The 22,424-nt window shown below is 42.2% G+C and overlaps 1 protein-coding gene across 5 annotated transcripts; it reads right to left on the reverse strand.

The window, feature by feature from the left end:
- Positions 1-1,799: 1,799 nt before the first annotated feature.
- On the reverse strand, positions 1,800-22,059 carry LOC102780375 (uncharacterized). 5 transcript variants are annotated; one of them, XM_087834034.1, is made up of 10 exons: positions 21,650-21,898; positions 20,189-20,231; positions 19,519-19,972; positions 15,705-15,890; positions 13,470-14,150; positions 12,835-12,895; positions 12,667-12,740; positions 9,278-9,332; positions 6,391-6,576; positions 1,800-5,799 (listed from the first exon to the last, which is right to left on the reverse strand). In XM_087834034.1, exons 3-10 carry the CDS (start codon positions 19,715-19,717, stop codon positions 5,118-5,120), a joined length of 2,124 nt encoding a protein of 707 aa, XP_087690160.1. In that variant the 5' UTR covers positions 19,718-19,972; positions 20,189-20,231; positions 21,650-21,898; the 3' UTR covers positions 1,800-5,117. The 5 variants fall into 5 exon arrangements, with proteins under 5 accessions (XP_087690160.1, XP_087690151.1, XP_087690165.1 ...); XM_087834025.1 differs by lacking the exons at positions 20,189-20,231; positions 21,650-21,898 and adding an exon at positions 22,019-22,059 and having other exon boundaries at positions 19,519-19,720; XM_087834039.1 differs by lacking the exon at positions 20,189-20,231 and having other exon boundaries at positions 19,519-19,720.
- Between the last annotated feature and the right edge of the window lie 365 nt (positions 22,060-22,424).

The following is a 22,424-nucleotide window of genomic DNA, read 5'->3' on the forward strand; positions in this document are numbered from 1 at the left end:
CTGGGTTGCTTGCTAACTTTGTGTTAGCATGCTGTCTGTGCTGATGTTTGCAAAGAGCCAAAGTTGTGTTAGCGGCATAATGTGATTGTTTCTGTCCTGGGTGCAGTTTGCACTTCACCATTGTGCTCTCGTTCTTTCGTGCAATAAAAATAAAGGTAATGTCGATGTCTCTGCTGCAGACCGGCCCACTATTTTCCTCCTCCCACACATGAACTGAAATCACCTCAATGTAGCTCAAGTTTGCAGTTGTTTTTTCTTTCCGTCCACCCAACCTGCAGATAATTGAAAAACCTTAACGCAAGTTCATGTTTAACACATCACTGCCAACATATTATTGAATTTTGTGCAGTAATACACCACATTAAAATGGTAAATGGCCTGTATTTATATAGCGCTTTACTAGTCCCTAAGGACCCCAAAGCGCTTTACATATCCAGTCATCCACATACAAGCTACATTGTAGCCACAGCCACCCTGGGGCGCACTGACAGAGGCGAGGCTGCCGGACACTGGCGCCACCGGGCCCTCTGACCACCACCAGTAGGCAACGGGTAAAGTGTCTTGCCCAAGGACACAACGACCGAGACTGTCCAAGCCGGGGCTCGAACCGGCAACCTTCCGATTACAAGGCGAACTCCCAACTCTTGAGCCACGATCGCCCCATTACTGAAAAATGTAGTGTGATTACAGTAGCCACTGTTCTTCTGCATACCTTAGTTGTAATGAGTGATTCTTTGACTCACTGTTGCCTTCAAATCAGCTCAAAGCAGTCTGACCCTTCACCCCTGATGTCTGACATCAACAAGACATTTTCATGCAGAAAACTGAGGTTCACTGGATATTTTCTCTTTTCCATCTGTAAACCGTAGTTTAGAGATGGGCGTGAAGGAAAATCCCAGCAGATCGGCGGTTTGTAAAATAGTCCCAGTAAAGTGTCTGGCAAGTGTATATTACTCTTTTCAAACTTTGTCTTGTTGTGACCAGGACAATCACTTTTGTGAATTTAATTGTTTCCTAAAGATAAATGGCACGGTGAGTGCTTCCACCAGGTCATAAAAATAATCAAAACAGTGGAAAATATAACAAAATCATCATGTGCAATGAAATTTGGCTCTGATTTGGAGTATAAAGAAGTAATTGTGTGCCCAGACAATCTACAGGAAAGTCTTAATTTTTAAGCAAAATGTTATGTTTTATGAATAAAATAAGCTTTCGTTGTCATAACTAATAAAAATCACAGATAAGATTTTGATTGAATCCTGTAATCTGCAAGACATTTCACCCACTGTGAGGCCGCTGTGGCTATGCTATTATCAAACTAGGAACAGATAGAAGGGACAATCACCAAATAATCATAGTGGGCATTATTCTTCCTTTTAACCTCCTAGGACCTGGCGTCCACATATGTGGACATCACATTTTGGGTTATTTAGACCAAAATACTCAATTTTGCTCTACAAGGGCCTGATATCCACTTACGAGGACTTTATACTGCTACTGTTCTATTGAAATTTTAAATGAATATCCTCATATGTGGCTCTTATTTTTCTTAGAAACAAAAAATAGGTAAAAACAAAAACATAATTCTTTGTTTTTACATTCATCAGGTCCCAATCAACCTAAATAGCAAAGAGAAATTAAAAATGCATGCCGTGGAAGAGTTCAGGTCTTAGGAGGTTAAAATAATTTTTAAGTTAGCTTAGGTTGTGTTGTGCGTTTGGTAATACAACTTCAGGTTTTTACTGTCTTCAAACTAAAGCCGTTCCCTGCCTCAGGAAAGAAAGATGCTCTTCGGCTTTAAACTTTAATAAATAATACTCATTGAAAAAACATATTTTCGACACTTTATTGAGCAGCTATCCCTGCCCCATACCAGTCGTGGATCAGCTGTTAGTACTGGATAATTTAACAAAAACTGGATCCCCGGGACTGAATCTGCAGAGTAATTATTTGGCTGTGGGTTTCGACTTTTCCTTCGGCGACATTACAAAACAAACCAACACTTAAAGTGTTTTTGCAAAAGGCTAAAGTGTTCTAAACTGACTTTTCTTCTGTCTACATATAGTGCAACCTTAAATTAAGACATTTCAGACTCCCAGGAGCCCCATGTAGTCATGTAAACACAAATACATTATCAATATACAACACAAATATTAGAAGCATCATCACTGTCCTCCAGAAACCACGAATAACCCCAAAAATCCTCCAATATTGAAGTGGAAGCAGCAGACTGAAGGATGGTAACTTTAAATAATTCATGCAACCAGTCAAATAAAATAAAGCGTTCTCATCAAATGTGAGTATTTGTGAGCTTTCTGCAGTAATACAATACCAAAGTCAGACACAACAAGTGAAGATGGTCTCTCAGAAAATATAGACTTTACGATTAGAATGGCTAAGACAATAAGCAGCAGATTATGAAAAGTATACTGCGGCTGCAGCATCTGGTTTAAAATGCTTTCACTCACAGTTGTAGATGAACTCAGACAGTAAAACACCAATGATTTAAACCTTGAGTGGTTCTCTGAATTGGTCTGTTGGAAACATCTCCACATTTGTTGGCTGGATGGATTTACATGGAGCATTAAAGACTTGACACAAACATCCTGATGACTTTAACCAAATTCAGGATAAAATAATAATAAAGCTAGTAACATTTTCATCAGCTCAGCTAGATGCTCCGTTTAATGCTAAATGGCAAATGTTAGCATGTTTGCGCAATAAGCTGAGGACTGTTAGCCTTGCTGCGTGGTTTTTTTTGCTTTCATTAGCCAGTGTTAGCATGCTAGTACCCTAAGGTAATGTCTCATTCCAGTTAATTCAGAACTCTGGAGTGAAGTTATTCCGGAGTTAGTGTATTTCAGTACTAAAGTCAGAAAAGCGCAACAAACAGGATTGGTTTTGTTTCATAGCAAAGCAGAGTCATTCATGTCATCACTAGGAACACAGCATAATGTTTGGTTTTTGTGCTTAAAAATGTAGCTGCAGCACGTTCACGGACAGAGCGTTCTCACTGCTCTGTGTATGGCTTATTTAGCAAGTCAGTAGTGGCACAGATAGAAAGAATTACAGTTTCACTACTTTTTCCATTCACTGCCACCATTTTCGATTTCTATATAGGGGTTTCTCCCACTTTATCAGTTGGAACTCCAGGTTCAGGGGGTGTTTGAGACAAACATTCCAACAGGGAATTCTGAAAGTTCGACTTAATCTGGAATGCACCATAATTATATTCTCATTAGCTTCAGTGGAAATGATCATGTTAGCACCCTAAAGTAATGCAGTTTCAAACCCCCTCAGGAATATTGCGTGTGAATAGTACTAACTTAGAAAGTTATAGATACTAACATGCTACAGACATCCCTTTGAGCCTATACAAAACTGAAAGGTTAGCACGTAACACACAAAACTAAAGACATTCTCAATCCCAGTAGCATCAATAGCTTATTTTTATAGTGAATCCATTTAACTCAGAATTGGGTTGTCAATGCTGGGAGTGATGTCACTCCTCATTTGAATGTATTCCAGTACTAAAGTCAGAAAAGCAAGGGATACCAGGATTAGTTTTGCTTCTAAGCAAAGTAGAGCCATTCGTGCATCGCTATTAACACAGTGCAACGCTTGTGTTTTTGCACTTAAAACGCCCCTGCAACACATTTGAGGCTAGAGTAAGTCACAGATACACAACACTGGCAGCACGAATGAACGTTTTACGGAGCCATTCGGAGCCACCATTTGGGATTGAGAAGTCGGGTTGGTGGGGCTGGTCTCACTTTCTATTGGAAATCCAACTTGAGAGGGGGGTCCAATTCCAACTGGGAACTTGGAAATTCCAACTTCAACTGGAATGCATCATTCGTGCAAATTAGCATGATAAACTGATAATATCCCATCAGCCTAAGTGGTGATTTCTTTTAGTGCAAATTAGCAAAGGTTAGCATGTTCACATGCCACAGCAAGATATGGCCAACATTATCAATGCTAAAAATCAGCACAAGGCATTCCCATCAGCCTCACTTGTATATTGTGTTTAGTGCTACAGCATGTTAAACTAACACCCTTCTCATCAATTTAAGCAGCATTGTTTGTTGTGATAAATTGCAAATATTAGCGCAGTAACAATCTAAGTTAAAGACATATATATATAACCCTTAGCTGAACTGCATTTTTTTAGTATTAAATCGCCATCATTACCATGCTAAAAAGCTAGACTAAAGACATTTATACCGGGTAAAAAAGTTCGAAGTCTCAGCAGCAATAAGCAAATAATACAACAATAAAACTAAAGACATTCCCATTAGCCTCAGCGGTTAATTAGCAAAAATTAACATATAAGCATACCAAACTAAGGACATTCTCAGTAGTAGCAGTAGTTTGTTCTCACTGCCGATAATTAGCAAAAGTTAGCATGTTCACATAACAAAATAAGAACATAGAATACGATTAGCATCATACCTGCTATATTAGCATTGTACTGTGGAACAGTTAGCATGCTGAACTCAAAGTAAACAGTTAAGTAAACCTTCATATAGATATTGCCTTAAAGAGCTGCTAGAAATGCTGTCAACTCTTATTTTCTTCCTTTAATCATTTTTGTTTGAAGTCAGCTGCTTTTAAAAAAAAAAGTCTAAAAAACACGTTGTGTTTTAAAAGAAAAACAAACTATCTAACCCTCAACATTACCTCATCATCTCAATAAATTACCCTTACTTCACAGCATCTCGTGTTTCTGATTAGAACAATTTATAATAAAATGAGACTTTTTAAGTTCAAGGTTTCTGGAGGACAAGAGAGACAGGCAATAAATATGTCACACGGTTAAATAGCTAAGAGTTCAGTGATTATATGACGGGCTAAAGCAGGCAGGAATGCAGCAAAAATCACGAGCATGATGCAAAAGTTGAATAAATTCAAAAACGTTCCTTATCGGTGTGTTTTCAGTGCTGTTTGACATTCTCATACATAGTGCTGAGTGACAGTACCTTGGATACATTACAGAGCTTTACATCCATCGCTTTAAGAGTCCAGAGGATGGATAGAAGAGAAAAGGAAGAAGAGGAAGAGGAGAAATTAGAAGAGAAGGAGACGAAGAGAGGACGACCAAAAGCAGGGAGGCTTTACAAAGAAGTTGTCAGGCCGAGGTAACCAAGAAAAGAGTGTTTGGTAGAGAAAGATGAAGAGGAGGAGGAGGAAGATGAAGGAGAGCGCTGTTTCAGAGAGATGAGGGTCGTGATCGGGAGGAGAGGAGACAAATCCCTCCATCCAGCGCGGTTGGACAGCGATGGGTGAAGAAGAAGAGGAGGAGGAGGAACAGAGGAGGAGGATGCAGCAGTGTGAGCGCTTGGCGGTGTGTGCAGCCGCTGGACGTGCTTGTTCGAGCGCTGATTGTCTGCATGCACGTATGACCGGTGCGTATGCACGTCGGCGGGTGCGTCCGTCGCGCCCCCGTTGAAGAAGTGCGCAGCGTGTTTGACCTTGCAGTGCAGGCGCAGACTGTCCCGCCGCTTGGCGCTGTAGGGGCAGAGGTCACAGGTGAACGGTCGCTCCCCCGTGTGCACGCGCACGTGCTCCACCAGCTTGTTGGCTGTCCGGGTCAGGTGGCCACACCGGTCGCAGCGGTACTGGTTGCCCTGGCGATGACCCTGGAAGTGAACCAGCAGCTCCTGTTGCCCTGGAAACGACCTCTGGCAGATGCGGCAGCGATGCTCTGAGGTGCTTGTCTCCGGCTGGGTTGCCGTGGCAACTGAACGAGCACCGCTGCTGGAGGTGGAGGCTGTAGCAGGAAGGGTAACAGGGCATCTGGGAGTCAGGAAAGGTAGAGGGAGGAGTTAATGAGCCAAACATTACACGAGGATGCTGACAGAAAGCACACTCACCTGCATGTAACATCAACAAATTAGTTTTAAATCATTCAATGAAGAATTTAAATGTATCAATAAAAGCTCTACCTCTATCTTACTGGTCAGTTCAGTTTACTTCTTCATATCAGAGTTTATAGTCTGTTTCCACAGTAACAGAGCAAAGATTTAGAAACTGATTCTGTTCAGCCTCGACTTTCACCTTAAAGGCTTTTTTTATGTTTAAACTACGTTTTATTAGATGTTTTTTCCACACAGAAAACCTTTTGTAAGGTCGTATTAATGCCTCAAAGGAGTACTGCAGACATGATTATTTTTACTATTGATATGATAGATTGTTGTAACAAGATTGTCCAAAAGATAAAATATCATTATCGTCATTTGTCATATAAGATTTGGGGTTGTTTCGCTTAAAAACAACTCAAAAATCTGAGTAAATTTAAATTTAACGATGTAATCATGTGCTGACACGTGGATGTGTGGTCACGTATCCGGGGGGGGGGGGGGGGTCGTTAGGGATCCCTACACCTACCTCACTTCTACTGCGTCGCCCTGAATGTGCGTGCAGACGTGAGCCCTCATCTCTGCCTCCTGATTGGTCGAGTGGTCGCACACGCAGCAGTGCAGCGAGAAGGATCTGTGCTCCCATTGGCGGTGTTCGGTCATGTGACTCTGGAAAAGGGCCTGTCCTTCGGTCTCAAAGCCGCACACGTGACACCTGGAAGGCAAGGACACGACAAAAGCTTGTAACACATAAATGATGGTAACAGATATTTGTCTATGAATCTCCAAGCGGTCAAAGCGGGACTCACTGTGGGAGAGGACAGCAACCAATCAGGTGCAGGTTTTGGTTTTTCTAGCGTGCGCTTTGAACTTGTCTGAACTGGGAGGGTTGATGCTTTATATTCTTCTTCACTGTCCATTTTTAAGTCACCTCTTAAAACCCAGCTCTTCATCGGTTATGTATGTGTCCCCAACCTTTTTTGCACCACGGACCGGCTTAATGTCATGGAACGGCCTTTAAGGTGTCGCAGACAAATACAACAAAATAAAATCATACGACCAAGACAAAAACGGTGGTATTTTGTAAATATGATATTAAACACGAATTCACTGTGTAATTGTGTAACTTTATTAGCAGCGTCCTCCTGAAATGCGCCAACAACATTCCGAGTAACATCCTCCTCTCTGCCCCTTAATGCTCTCAGGTCGCTATGGTAACACGTAAATATTTATTTTAAAGTAAGATACACAACTACAACACGGGTAAAGATCCAGGGAAACCGAGTTAACGATAAAAACCCTGAAAACCATAAATTTCACACCTGAGCCTCAACTCTCGCGGCCGGTACCAAACGACTCATGGACCGATACCGGCCCGTGGCCCGGGGGTTGGGAACCGCTTATGTATGGTATGAGAGTTGGTTTTAACTTGTTATTATTTCGTTGTAATTATGCTTGAAATGCACTTTTGTTTTCAAATATATATGTATTATTATTAGTTTATTTATTTTTGTATTTTATTATATTTTTGTATTTTTACTCCATCTTTAATCTCAAGCACTTTGTTCAGCTGTTGTTTAAAGTGTTTTATGGATAAAGCTGGTTTGGCTTCATATACAGGCTTCAGATCTGAGAGGGTTTAAGAAAGCGAGCGGCGACAACTTCCGCTTGACCTTGTTCGTTTTTCCATGTCCTCTTAAAACTCACCTCTTCATCAGTGTTTCAGTGTTTCATATGTGGAATTAGTTCTGGGAGACAGGTGCTCCTGGTTTTGGAAGTTTTACGATGGTTCTCTATGAGAGAGGCGCTCAAAACCACAAGTCCCGTCATGAAAAGAGTAACGAAAACAAAAGACAAAAGTGTTTGGGCCTGAAACGGTGGGAAACTCTCCAGGCTGACGCCTCACAGTGGTCGGTGTCTTTAATGTGGAAAGCTGAGAGAAAAACTTAATTTCTCATTAAACGTAAACTGCAACTGTTTATAAAAACCCCATCGAGGATGTCAAAGTGCTGATTCAGTCCACCACCATGAAGCATGGCTGAGAGCTGGCGCTCAAAAATAGGCTCGGGTTTAACTCTGTCAGATGCACTGTAGTTTACAAGTTGTGTAAAAACGATGCAATAAATCGCTCCCAAAAGTGGCAGCACGCTAATCCTAATCGAGTCACACATCCTGATGTAAGAGTTCACGAAAAATTGTGGAGCCCGATTCACAGATAAAAATCACAACAGAAGAAGAAGGAGCGGGACGCCGAGTACAATAGCATTCAGTGCTTTTCACACTCTCAGTAACGGCTTTGTTAGTTTATAATGAAGCCATTTTTTATATTAAAAGCTTCTTTTTGAGTTGTTAGTGTGAGTGTAAGGTTTGTAGATGAAGTCAGCCCACTCTGATTTTTTATTTGAATTTGGATTTATTCAAATTGCAATTCCAATTTTATTTTTAAAGTGCCAAATCACAACACTTCAAAAAAAGGTGCTTTATATTGTGAAGTAAAGGCCCTAGAATAATACAAAAGCACTCAATTAGTTTAACACACTATAAATAGTATATGTGTGTTAGCCTGCTTACAGTATCCAGAGCGTACTTCATTCCTGCGTCACCTCCTGATCAAAGCCTTATTGCACACCACCAACACGTACACTCACTAAGAAGTTTTTGTGTCGTTTTATACACTTGAGTTCCTGCAGATCACAGACACACTCCATTTTAATCCACCATAATTTTCTTTGGTTGTGTCTCCAAAATCGAGCCGAGCATGGATAAAAACTTTTTTAAAAATCCAGAGCTTTGAAATCTTTGTACTAATTTCTTCCTGCTAATGAAAAAAAAAATCTCCCACCGGTTTGTTAAACATCTCCAGAAAGTTAATGTTCAAAGACGCCTTCGCTGGCAGAATACACTGAGATGGAGAATCCGGCAGAGCTGCAGCTATGCAGGAAGATAAGCGGGGACTTCAGTTTCTCCAGAAGGCCAGAAAACAACAGCTCGAAAGCTTTACTGCTGGATAAAATGCTGTGACATTTAGGATCACCGTTCACAGAGCTATAAACAAGAGTGAGTCCCAAAACAGGCTGAAACTCAAAGATTAGAGATAGCTATATAGAGTCAGCGAGGAAGTGCACTATCTTAAAGGGGGTCCTCACAGATATAGGAGTAAAGGTGTATGTGTGTGTGTACTTGTTTAAGCATCTTTGTGAGGACCAAAAGATACCACTATACCTGTGGGGACCAAGCGCCGTCCTCACAAATTTGAAGGCATTTTTGAGGCTCAAATATGTGGTTTTAGAGTGAGGTTACAATAAGGATATGGTTAGAGTAAGGGGCTAGGTAAAGCATTATGTCAATTCAATGTCCTCACTAAGATGTGAAAACACGCATGTGTGTGTGTGTGTGTGTGTGTGTGTGTGTGTTACCTGAAAAAGTAAGAGCAACCTGTGGTTTGGTGTCTGCTGAGGCTGGTTTGGGTTTCTGTGAGGAAAAAGAAGAGCATTCGTTTATTATTCTGCGTGATTTTTGCTTTTTATACACAGCAGAACTTCTTAATGATGAGGCCCTCTGGAAGCTATTATTGCTAAACCTCTGTGTGACTGTAGCCTCTGTCAGCGCACTTCACCACCATCTTTATTATTATAGACCCAAAGGGCACTCCAGTAGCAGCATGCATCCATAACACAGACAAAGGCAGCATGTAGTCATTAAAAAGTAATAATAATAGCAATAATAATAATAATGATGATACAGAGACAATGCAGGCAAACTGAACACACACATTCAGTGAGAGTGTTTGCTGAGAGCTGTCAGTGGAGGAGATCAAAAGTGTTTGTGGTGGCTAAGAGCCAGCCAGGCAGAACACAGAGGGTGATAATCAGAGCCAAATAAAGTCACGAGCTCAGACTTCATTTTTGGTCGAGTACCTTAAAAAGTTGAAGTTTTAAACTTTTGTTATGATGGTCATAAAAAAAAACAACTTCAAACAAAAAAACCCTCAGAGGTTGCAGTTCCTCAAATGGCCACTTGAGGCTGCCTCTAGAAGTGAGTAACTTCTCATAGATTTGTGTTAGAAACAAACACGTTTATTGCATCAAAATTTGCTTCTTATTAAGGCTTAAAGTTAAATACCTGACCTGATGCAAGCAGCTAGCTAACTAACAATGACTTGTGATTTTTATAAATTGTTAGCCAATGAGCACACACTTTAAGCGCTTATATAAGAACCGGTCCATTTAATGGTTTTATAATCTTGCATTTTGGTATTACAGGATTTACCAAAAAAACTCTTCTATTCTTCTATTAAACACAACCCAAAATAATAGAAAAGCTTTGACAGAGGTCAGATCGGAGAACCAGTTTCGAAACCACTGCTGGCCTTCAGGCAGAATGCAGGTTTTTCCAACCCCAGAGCTACGTCTATCCTCTTAAACAGTTTCTGCTTCACCCCCACTAACCTTAATAACTGAACTGGATTCTGGTTTCTAAAGGGACTTATCTGACAAAGAATACGGCCGGCTCTGTGGTTACTTGTAACCGGTGGTTACATTTTTTATGAAATTTTAGGTTTTTTTTGTCTGGATTTTAGCACTAACGAGCAGGGAATATGAATCGAGCTCTTGGTGACCCCAAAATGCCAAACTCAAGGCTTCAAAACAGGTCCACAAAGCAGCATGTGACAGAATTAGCTATGATGATACTTAAAATCCAGTCTTTCTAACAGAGAAACCATAAACTGGTGGTCCACAAAAGACTTTCTCAGTAGTTCATAGCTTACTCCAATCGATGGAGCTACCTTCATATTTTTACAATTAATACTGCAAGACTAGTGCCACAGCTGTACAGCTCAGTCATTAGAAGTTTGAAGTTGTTACAGACTATTAGATAAACTTTATCATTCTCAACCTCTGAAGTAGAAATTCAGGTAAACAGGTTTTTGCACAAAACAGTGTTTTACATCTGGACTCAAGATTTCAATTAAAATGAAAATAAAAATCTGTTACTAATAATACTGATGCACAAATAAAAGCATGAACACTTTTTATCCTGATATGTAACCAAATGCGTCACCAGCTAACCCCAAAATGAACACCTTTCATCGTTAAACTTTGATTTAACGATTGATTTGAATGGTGAATAATTGATCGTCGGCTCATTATCACAAAATTCTCACAAAATCTGACTTCAAATATAAAATCTGGTGATGGTCTCTATAACCAACCAACAATATTCACTTAGTCTGTCAGAAACACTGAATAAGTGCGTATCAAACGCATGCAAATGTTTCCTCTTGTTTCATTAATCTTTAATAGAAACAACAGTGACCATCACTTAAAAGTGACACTTTATATTTGTTTTTAGAGTCATGCCTCATACTCTCCGACTAGGGAAGGTATTTAGAGTCAGACTAATGCATTAAAAATTCATAACATCACCGGGCTTATCTGTAAATGCTGAAGTGTGTGCTGTTAAAAAGGCAGCTGGAGGTTTGGGAGCTCGCATCCTTGTACCTGACATCCTTCCTGCTGTGCCAGTGTTCATTGTAAATTTAGCTGGATCACTATTTCAGCCGTCAGCTCCTTTAATCCTTCCACTCTGACTGACAGTGTCAGTTTCCATCACTGCAAATTACCCCGAGACTGGCAGGCAAACACATCAATGACAACAACCCATAACGCCGTGACTCATTAATAAAAAAAAGAAAAACACCTCCAGGAGACGGTTAATAATCAAGGAGCTACACCTCCTCCAGCTGCAGAGCATCCTCGCAGAGCTCCTGTATTTTCATGTGGACACTGTGACACTCATGTAAATCTTAACCTGTGTGTGCAAACCAGGTTATTATGTCAGTGTGATTAATTAACAGAAAACTACAAAATAAAGTGTCAAAAACATGTAATTCTTAAATGATGTCATTAAACTTGTTTTAGTGCCTTAAATTTACCAGGTAGTTGTAGTGTGTAACTTAACCATGCTGTGTTTTTAGTAGCTAAGCCTGACCAAGATGCAAGTTTTCAATTTTCTACGTCAGCTCTCCAAATAAAGAGACTTTACATCCATGCACTATATCATGGGTAGGCAACTCCAGGCCTCGAGGGCTGGTGTCCTGCAGGTTTTAAATCTCACCTGAATCAAATGATTAGGTCATTACCAGGCCTCTGGAGAACTTCAAAGCATGTTCAGGAGGTCATTTAGCCATTTAAATCAGCTGTGTTGGATCAAGGACACATCTAAAACCTGGACTTTGCCCACCCCCGCTCTATATAAAAGCAGCTGGGCTGTGGTTACATTCAGGATCTTTAGCAGAGGTCAACTTCTGGAAACTTCACCTAGACTAAAGCCTTGATCATAATTTCTCTATCCCTAAGTCCGCTAAGGGACTGCAGTTCCACTGGAGCCAAGTTTTTGTGACTGCATGGACTCATCTGTGGATAATTTGCATTACAATGCACCAACTACGCCAGCAGCCTTCAAGCCGCTCTGGCGTGTCTCCTGGTTTTTGTGTCTGCGTCAAGAGCGGGGTATAATCGAGGTTCAAACTTTTCTACGAATAGTGAGACCTTGATAGCGGAGAGGCTAACCCCCAAAAATCGATTACACTGCACACAAACGTAAAACTCTGTTTCTTCACAGCTCTAAAAGTAAGACCGTTTCGCCTTGTTTCTGATCCCTCTCCCAGCTGAGCCTGCAGAAGTCATCTGCAGCATTTAGAAGCCTGAATAGTATGCATGTGCTGCAGTGCGTGGATACAAATGTCTGGGTTGGTTGTTAAACGCTGTTGGAAATGAAAAGTGAAAAATTGAAAGTCCATTACCAAGTGGAGGAGTTTGGGAGCTGATCACTGCCGGGGAAGAGCGGCGCTGGTCGTCGTTACCCTTCAAAACAGGACTACACAGAAAGCAACACGCACACATACAGGATACTGTCATGACTGAGGTCAGAGGTCAAAATATGGCGCTGATGGATGGAAGTGTGCACTTACCTGCTTCTGATGGGTGGAGTCATCCTGTCCACCAGCTGACTGTTGGACTTACTGACCCTCTCTGCAGAAGAGCGACAGAAAAAGAAACGCATTCGAGTACAAACCGAAAAAAATGATGCAACCTGTGTGTTTGGCTAAAACCCAAACAATGGACAATGTGCATTTTTCTCTCTGCAGCTACCTCCACCTCTGAGGCTGCATGTCTCTGATACGCTGGGTTTCTTATCTGTTGTTTCCTAAAGTCTCGGTCTGTTCTCTCTGCACCAGCCCATCGGCTCACACAGCTGCTTCTTCCTGTTTAAAGGAAGTCAGCTGATTCCATGTGCTCGCTTACATGCAATCATTGGGGTTTCCACTATGTTACTAGTGAAAAAACCTCCACAGAGGCCAAAGACCTGCACAAAACTGAGCATATAAATATTTTCAAGGAAAAAAAAAGAATATCTCTGAAATTCAACTCACAAATATTCAAGAAAGATTGTGTTTTTTTGTTTTTTTGAAAGCTTTATGTATGATGATGATGTTTTGGCATCGGGGAGCAACTCTGACCAGTAAAAACACGACAATCAACTTTAGATTTAATCTAGGTTAATCTTAAAGCTCCTGTAGTTTAGCGTGAAAAATTGAGTGGTTACCTGACAGTTGGTGCAGCAGTGTGGACGCCAGGTTCACTGACATGTCCTGCCACAGCACTGCTCTGAGGCACTGGTCAGCCATCTTGGCTCCAGAGGTAAATTGGTCTTCCATCTTGGCTCCAAAGAAGAGCTGCTCCTCCATCTTCACCCCGGAGAAAACCTGGTTCTCCATCTTGGCCCCTGAAGCAAACTTGTCCTCCGTTTTGACTCCAGAGAGAAACTTGTTGGTCACCTTGACTCCAGAGAAAGGCCGCTCGGCAAACTTTGCTTTAAAGAGAAGCTGGTCCTCCATCTTGGCTCCAGTTAGAAGGTGGTCTGACATCTTAGTTCCAGAGACATCCTCCATGTTCACTTGAAAGTGAAACTGTTTGGCTCCAGAGACTGCACTGTCTGCCATTGCGGAGACAGGCGGGCATCCTTCAGCACAGAACTTGCCTTCTACTTTAAGGCCAAAGAGACACCGGTCCGCCATTTTGGCTCTGGGGTGCAACTCCTCAGCCACCTTGTTCCCAGTGAGGCCCCGATCTTCTGTTTTAACACTGAAGATGTGATGATTGACCATTTTCGGGGCAGGCAGAGTAACGTCTTCTGTTACTATTTGACTCTGGGCTACTGTGTCGACTTCCATTGGCTCTTCTTCTTCTTTGAGTCTCACCACATGGCCATTCACTTCCTGACGCTCTGTGATTGGGAAGAAATAATAATAAATGATTAGAAGCAGTGTGTGAAAGTTCATTCAAAGCTAGAGAAGGAAACATGTTTTTGACCTCAACCAACAAACAAAACAAAACAGACAGTTCAGCTGGACTCTGGTACCTGAGTTCTGGTTCCAAGCTATAGAACCTCTACTTTGTGTTGTTCACCAATACAAGTGAGTAAGACGTCCACACCAGAAGGCTTATAACTGGGAGCGCAGGGCTGGAATCCAGCGCAAAGCCAACAGTCAGAAATGACTTACAGTACTGTGCAAAAGTCTTGAACCACCACTCTTTTCTCTCTATATTTGCCTCAAAGTCAGACTTTCTTATATTTTGTGGTGCTGAACAGTAGTTCGCCAGGCTGTCGGAAGGTCTTTCAAAGTGTTTCTTTGTACACTGCCACTTAACGCAGACCTGTGAATCATTCAAGCATAAAAAGGCACGTAACTCAAGGGATGAACCAGTGTTGTGCCTATACAAAGCAGACAACGTGGCAAATAACCATTTTTAATCAGTGTCTTTAGGCACTTTGCTACCAGCAGCCTGTTGCAAGAACACACAATTATTTGTTCCTATTTTTTAGCTTAATCTATAAAAAATGTTAAAAAATAACACAGTTTGACAGGCGTAACATAGCACTTTTGCACTAACAAGAGCATACCCAAAGATTTTTTAGCTAAAACCTTTGCATGTCTAGACATGGTGTGCAGTGTATCCTTAAACAAATCTAGGAAATCGGGAAAAGTGGAGGACAAAAAAGAAGAAATGGCAGGCTTATCCAAAAGTCATGTCCTTAAGAAACAGCAAAGACCTGACATAGGAGTCGAGAGATGCACTTGGACCTTCAGTTGATTGATCTACTGTTCACTGAAGCCCCATCAGAAATTGTGTGAGTGTTAGCGTGGCTCTCAAGAAGAAATTCTTGAGAAACAGTGAGAAAAGCTGAGGCATGCCCAAACTACATAAGAACTGCACTAAAAATCAGTGGCACTGTGTGTAATGAGAGAATTAATCAAAATTTAACAGCTTCATTTGTCAGCAACAATCCCAAAACACTTCCAATGCATTCAAAGTATACTTGGATATAAAAACACAAAATGGAACATTATCAGTCATGGATTGGCCTCCTCAGAGCTCAGACCAGAAGAAAACAGAACAGAACAAAAAGAAGAAAGATCCAAAGGAGAGCTTTGAATGTCCTGGAGAACTATTCCTGAAGACTACTTAAAGAAATGACAAGAAAGGTGCCTAAAAGAAAAACTGTGGTCATTCCAAAGTTCTTAGAACTGTACAAACGCTGTTATTGCCTTATATACTAAGATAAGTTAAGATAAAAAAAAAAAAGATAAAACTTTATTAATCCCTCGGGTGGGTTCTTCTGGGAAATTCAGTACTGTATACTGTATTGCTGTGTATGCTTGCACATGTTCCAGTAAATCACTGCATCCATTTCCCTACATAACATGAAAAAATAAGGACTGGCTCAAGACTTTTACACAGTGCTGTATCTCTCATCACAGTTTTGGCGAACTCGTACCTGCTAGCTTCCGGAGCAGATCTGAAGCTAGCGTGTCCGTAGCGGCATTGCCGTCAGGCGTGTGCGTGAGGGATGGTGGCTCGGGACTCGCCCCGGGGCTGTCCGGTGAGAGAGCGACGCCTGGCTCATCCTGCTGCTCCGCTTCCTCTCGGCTCCCAGGATGCATCTGGGCCTTCTGGGTGGCCTCTGGAGACAGAGAGTGATTTGATTCAAGTTAACTGTAAACAGATTACTGCAGAGGTCAAATTGCAGCCTGATAACCGCACTCAAGCCTTCATGAGAGCGCACAGGCTCCTGCAACACATGCCCAAAGTCTGCGGACACCTACACGCTCACGTCTCTTCATTTCCAGCAGATAAAACCTGCAGCAGGAATTTACTGCAACGGGAGTTAAACCCAGAGTAATAGTATTCAACCGGAGAGTGACATATCACCCTGTTTTAAAGACCTGATATTGGATGCTTGTTTTTTTATTGATTTAAAAAATCGTGTACTTCATGTTCTTGCAGCCGCCCACTTGCTTCAGATCTGTGAATGACGATGGTCTCTGAGGTCTTCTGGGCTTTCAGTTGCTCCAAAGAGCAGGACAAAAACCTGAGGTGAAGCAGCTTCTGGTGTTTACTCCTCAGTCTGCCTGAGGAGAGCCGTGAAAGAAACTTAAAACCTGACTGTTTATTCTGCTTATGTTGCCTTTTACTGATTTTATTTGTCTTTATTGCTGTCATTATCGTTATTCTTTTTCCACCATTTTCATTTCCCGGGTGCCTTGGCATAGGCTTTTAGCCATCACTCCTTGGATGTTGAATGCTACCGTTCTGTCAAGGCCAAAATGTTTTCCTTTGCCTCACAGCTGTTTTATTTTTTTGTATGTATAAAATGAAGGCAAAATCATCTTCATTATTTTAGTTCTATGATTTCATAAGTGCAACATAACATGCTGTTATTGTATTAAAAAGGCAAAGTTAAAGTAGCAAATAATCGTAAAAAGTCTGCAGGGTACTCACATGTGGTAAAAGAATATAATTATTTGCACCTATTAGAGATGCTGATGGGCTAATTTATACCTTACATGCTGTGCCACCACTGTTATAAGGCTCAGATATGTTCTGCGGCTGAATACGTATTCAGCCGCAGAACAGGTCAAAAATTCCTTTTTAATAATAACATTTTCTGATCTCTGAAGTGGCTCTACATCAGTATGCTCTGATTGGTGTGTTTGAGTATGCACCAATAGCCTTAGTAGACCTTGAAAACTCGGGGTGAGACGGCCTCGTCCTTCTTTTTATTTTTCATGTTAAACCTGAGCTGTGTGGAAGATAGCGAAAATGCATTCAGTCTTAGGTGGAGGCACAGTATACCGCTTTGTACTGAAAATTACTGAAACATCCTGTGGAATAACCCATGTATTATAGCCATAATTACATGTGTTTCATGGATGTGGAGAAGGCATCCAACCGTGGCCCTCATTATTTCCCGTAGGGGGGTGTTTGAGGAGTATGGGATATCACGTGTTGTTGTTGCAGGCTAGTCTGTCCCTGTACAAACACAGTGGAAGGTGGGTTTGCATCCAGATCACCTCTCTGCTCAGTTGGGCTCATCGAACGAGCTGAACCAGCTGGGTGATTTGCACCCAGATGTGAAGTGGAGGGAACGAGAGTAGCACCTCCAAGTTTGAGGATATGATTCCCAGCAGGAATGGGATGACTGCCTCATGAGCGTTAATTTTGTGCTGAACATTGAGGGGGGGGGGGGATGTCTGTCGAAATAAATAAATAAATCTGGATAAATTCCCAGATGATTAAACATGCAACTATTTTGCTGGTAATAACTGAAATGAGTAAAGAAAAGTAAAGGGGTTTGATTATTGGAGGGGTCATAACCCTCCTAACCCCCCTGGAAATTATACCCCTGGACTGCCCAATCCCATGACTACAGTGTGAAAGGGAAGATTGATTGAGTTAGGCTTCAGCTCTCACGTATGACCACAGGCTGTGTGGAGTGACCGACAGAATGAGCTATCTGCATGAGGAGTCTGGGCACTCCCTTAAAGACAGGGTGAGGAGCTCAGTCATTTGGGAGCTCCTCCACATCGACATCTGACAAGGATGCCTCCTGGGTGCCTTAAGGGTGAGGTGTTTCGGGTATGTCTATAGAGAGGGGACACGTGGAGATCATCCACTAAATTGTCAAAAGTATTTGCTCGACTTCCTTCACACACACATGAACTTGAGTCAAATCCCATTCTTAATCCATAGGGTTTAACATGAAGTCTGCCCATGCTCTAATTCATCCCAAAGGCGTTCTGTCATGTTGAGGGCAGGGCTCAGTGCAGGCCAGTCAAGTTCTTCCAAAACCAAAACCGCTCATCCATGTTTTTATGGACCCTGCTTTGTGCACGGGTATGCAGTCATGTTGGAACAGGAAGAGGTCATGCCCAAAACTGTTCCCACAAAGTTGGGAGCATTAAATTGTCCAATACGTCTTGGTGTGCTGAAGCATTAAGAATTCCTTTCACTGGAAATAAGGGTTCAACTCATTAGACATGTACCGTTCTCCTGGCGACTGCCAAGCCCAAATGGGAGACGGAGAAGCGTGGTTCGTCTCTGCACGCTGCTCTTGATCTTATCTGAAGGGCACGTGAAGTTTGGAGGTCAGTACTGATACCTTCTGCAGAAAGTTGGTGATCTCCGTGCACTAGGCACCTCAGCAAGTTCCCACTCCCAAAGCATAACATATCACTGTATGTGACAAATCGTCGGTATATTATGCTTTCTGCCACAACATGTTCCCATGTTATGCGTTCGGAAACAGGAGGAAACATGAGAACCGTTTGGACTCAATCTGCACATGTACATTTATTTTACTTTAATCGCTTTGGAAAACACTATCTAACACCATTAAGGTTATGGCTAGAGTTAGGATTAAGGTTAGGGCTGGAATACACAGCTGGAACGTCAGTTACCGCCGGGAGCGTCATTCTATTGAATTTCATCCACAATCCGGAAGGTTACCTTTTGTGTTCCCATGAGACATGACATGACAAGTTGTCGGTATTTCACGCATTGGGAATGAGAACGGGCTGCACATTACCACCATGCAGTCCACTGAGCTCCTGAGAGCGACCCATTCTTTCACAAATGTTTGTAGAAACAGTATCCATGCCTCGGTGCTTGTCTTTATACACCTGTGGCCATGGAAGTAACTGGAACACCTGAATTCAATGATTTGGATTGAATACATTTGGTGATATAGTATATGAGCTGGTTTTGCTTGTGAGCACGTCTGTGTCCCACCAGAACAGGTGGAGCAGGTGGCCAGGAAGAAGGAGGTCAGTTTACTTACTAACCTTGTATTATGTTTAGATTTTTCTTTATAAAGCGTTTCACTTTGGGATAAACACCATGCAAGTTATCATATATATTCTTTTATTTTTGGCCATTCTTTGCCTTCCTTAGGTAAGACAGTATAGGGAGTGACAGGAACGTGGACGACACACACGGGAAATGGGCTTGTTGTTCATTTATTCTTGAATTACTGTATTATTCTTGTGTAATAAATTATTGTTTCACTCCACCCACGCAACTCCATTTCCCACGACAGGACAGAAGAAAAATCTGTCCACATACTTTTGTAGTGTTTGTGAGCACAAATTAGCATCCACAAAAATGACATAAACAAGATGCAATTCTGGACATTAGGGGTGGAGCTAACCATCCTTTTCATTATTACATAATCTGCAAATCAATTGATTGATTAGTCATTAGGCAGCAGCTCTAGTGCCCACTGTGTGTGTGTGTGTGTGTGTGTGTGTTACCTGACAGCCTGATGAGGAGGTCAGACGCCATCTTGGTGCTGACATCAGGGCTGAACAGAGAGGTGGCTGCTGGGAAGGGGCTCGAACCTGCGGCTTGTGCGTCATCGCCTGTGTGTGTCTTTGTGTGTGTGTTTGCAGGGTGTGCGTGTCGTTTGGCTGCATCAGAGTGAGGCTGCAACACACTCGACCCACGCTTCATTTTCTTTTTCCGTGTGTGAAAAAAATAAGAAAGAGAGAGAGAGAGAGACAAAGAGAGAGAGAGTGAAAAGGGGAGTCAAAACTCAGAAGAGAGGAGGGCAAGAGAGGAGGAAGAGGAGGAGGAGGAGGAAGGTAGTGGTGCTAAAATAAGACGAGTGTGTTCTTCAACATATGGACGTGAGCAGAGCATCGTAGAGAGAGAGGAAACGAGGGTGGATTTGATCTTCAGAGCGAGCTGTTGCTGGCTCTCGGTGACCTGAAAGAGAGAGGAGGGAAGACGAACGGAGGGGAACGGGACGAGAGAGGGGGAGGAAGAGGAAGCAGTGAGGATGAAGGGCGAGAGAGAACAGGGGAGAGGAAGATAAAGGGAGGAGGAGGAGGAGGAGAAGAAAAGGAACAAAGTGAATCTGTGAATAATAAATTATTGAATGGATAAGGCCCAATAAGGGGATAAATCATCATCTGTTATCACCATGGTAACGGACCCTGCCTCGTCACCTCCTGGCCTGACCTTCCTGTTGAAAAACAATAATCATCACTTGTGATCAGTGATCATCAATAACTACTCCGCCTGTCACCGCCTGTTAGCCTTGGTCACTTTTTGCCCCTGAAAGGAAAAAAATTGACTGCATCCTAGGAAAATACTTAAATTTGAAGGCTAACAATAAAGAGATAAACAAATAAATAAGTAAATAAAAATGTAATGAATAAAAAAATAATAATCTATCAGCGTCCCATTGTAGGAATGTAATTTAAATAAAGATCAATGAAAAAGTAAAATAAATTATTTAAAAATTAACATGCCTGTGTCTGTAGGAATATCTACTTAATTTAAATGTGCAAAAAAAAAAAGAATGAACACATGAACACAGGCTTTCTGCAAGAACACACGTAATTTAAATCTTAAAATAAAATGAACATGATTGTTGTTGAAAAAACTATTTTAAACAATAAATCACATTTCATTTTAAAAATGTAAAAAAAAACCCCGTCAAAATATCAGCCCCAAATCAAAATATTGTAGCGCCATGATGACTCAAAACTACACCAAAAAAGTCAATAATCGAGTTAGACAGAGACACAAAAATATTGTGCAAATAATATATATATATATTTGTGTGTGCGTGTATAAAAATCTTATTTTCTATAGCAATTAAATAATAATAGTAAATTTTAATTTAAAAAAATCCTGCTAAATTCACTGCTTCATATTTGTAACATTTAGGTCCTTGTTAATTAAAAAATTGCACTAAATAATTTTATTTAATAAATCAAATGTGGCTGGCAGGCTCTTCGTTGCCTCGGTTCACTCACTACCCCCGTCGACCCCGTTTCGCTCTGCCTCCTGCCTCCGTCTCTAAGCGACACCGCGCGGGCTGCTGCCTCCGCCGCATCCGGCAGGGAGGCGACAATCATCGGGCACCAGCTTCTCCACAACACCCCCTCCCCTTCCCCTCACGTCCCTCTCGGTGTCGGTCGGTCGGTCGGAGTCAGAGCCCCCGGAGCCCCGCTGTTAGCTAGTTACCTCCCTCCTCCTCCTGTACAGCCGCCCCCCCCCCACACCCCCCCGCAACATGGCTGAACGGCACTCCGACTCCCCGCCACACCGAGTCAGAAAGTCATCACGCCATTTAGAGCCGCCTAACTGCCAATTTACACATTTTTAACGGTTTTCCCTCGCGCTGCCTTCAGTTATGGGGAACAAGGGCAGGTGTCAAGAGTCCAACGGCCCCCCCACACACACCTCCTCCCTCCCTCCCTCGCCTATCGATCTCCTGCAACATGGCTGAACGGTAACCCGACCTCACGAGACCTCAAAAGTCATTTTCACGGGTCAGTTACCAACGATACCCAGGCACGGCTAGCACCAACCCGCCCCGGGACACCACGGTTCTCTCCCAGCTTCCCACCTCTTCTTCCCTCCGTGACTTACCGGCACCAGAGGGGGCAGGTGGTGGTGGTGGTGCAGTCCGGGGCATAGCCTATATATAGACTGAAGATCTGCTCCGTGTTAAATCCCCTCTCCGTTTTCCCGTGGTCACATCATCCCCCCCGCGGTTTCCTCATCCAGAGATGTGAAAGTTAAAATTAAAAAAATGACAACAGCGAGGAGACGATCCGTCTGTTCCCCGAGCCCGAGGATGACGGGTCGGTCACCGAGCAGGGCAGATGGAGGTTTCCGCCTCCTCCTCCTGCTCTCTCTCTCCCTCTCTCTTTCTCTGTGTGTGTGTCTGTGTGAGGGAGATGCAGCGTGTGTCTGCACAGGGCACATAACATGTTAACAGCCTCCATCAGCACGAACCATGAGGAGAAACCTGCATGTTGGATACTCTTAAGGGGGACATGATGCTGCAACTGCTCCACTGTCTCACTGAATACTGATCTAACAGACCTGTTTCCACATACTGCATCAGGTTGGCTGCATGCAGTATTATAGCAGTAACTTTTTCCCAGGTCAGATTACACACTGATACCCAAACTGCTGGCACCAATACAAATAGTGATAATGTTTGCAAAAGAAGATGAACTTTTAGGTTGTTATTATTCAGGTTATTATTTAAAATGTTTTAGTTTTCATTTATTATTTCAGCATTTCAAGATTTTAGGTGTGTCCAACTTTAGACATATAGTAATTTGGATTTCTTTTCTTTTCTTTTCTTTTTTTTTTTTTTACATACCTAACCTAAAATTTTGGCAAGTTTACGTGG

This window comes from Neolamprologus brichardi, chromosome 3 (genome assembly GCF_056152115.1).
Source record: "Neolamprologus brichardi isolate AB-2024 chromosome 3, ASM5615211v1, whole genome shotgun sequence".
In the NCBI taxonomy this organism is placed as follows: Eukaryota; Metazoa; Chordata; class Actinopteri; order Cichliformes; family Cichlidae; genus Neolamprologus; species Neolamprologus brichardi.

Excerpts from the sequence above, each read along its gene's own strand:
- LOC102780375 (XM_087834025.1), bottom strand. Across the intron at positions 12,741-12,834 it reads ACTCCACCCATCAGAAGCAG|TCCTGTTTTGAAGGGTAACG; the intron begins GTAAGTGCACAC and ends CTTTCTGTGTAG. Across the intron at positions 5,800-6,390 it reads GGCGACGCAGTAGAAGTGAG|ATGCCCTGTTACCCTTCCTG; the intron begins GTAGGTGTAGGG and ends CCTGACTCCCAG.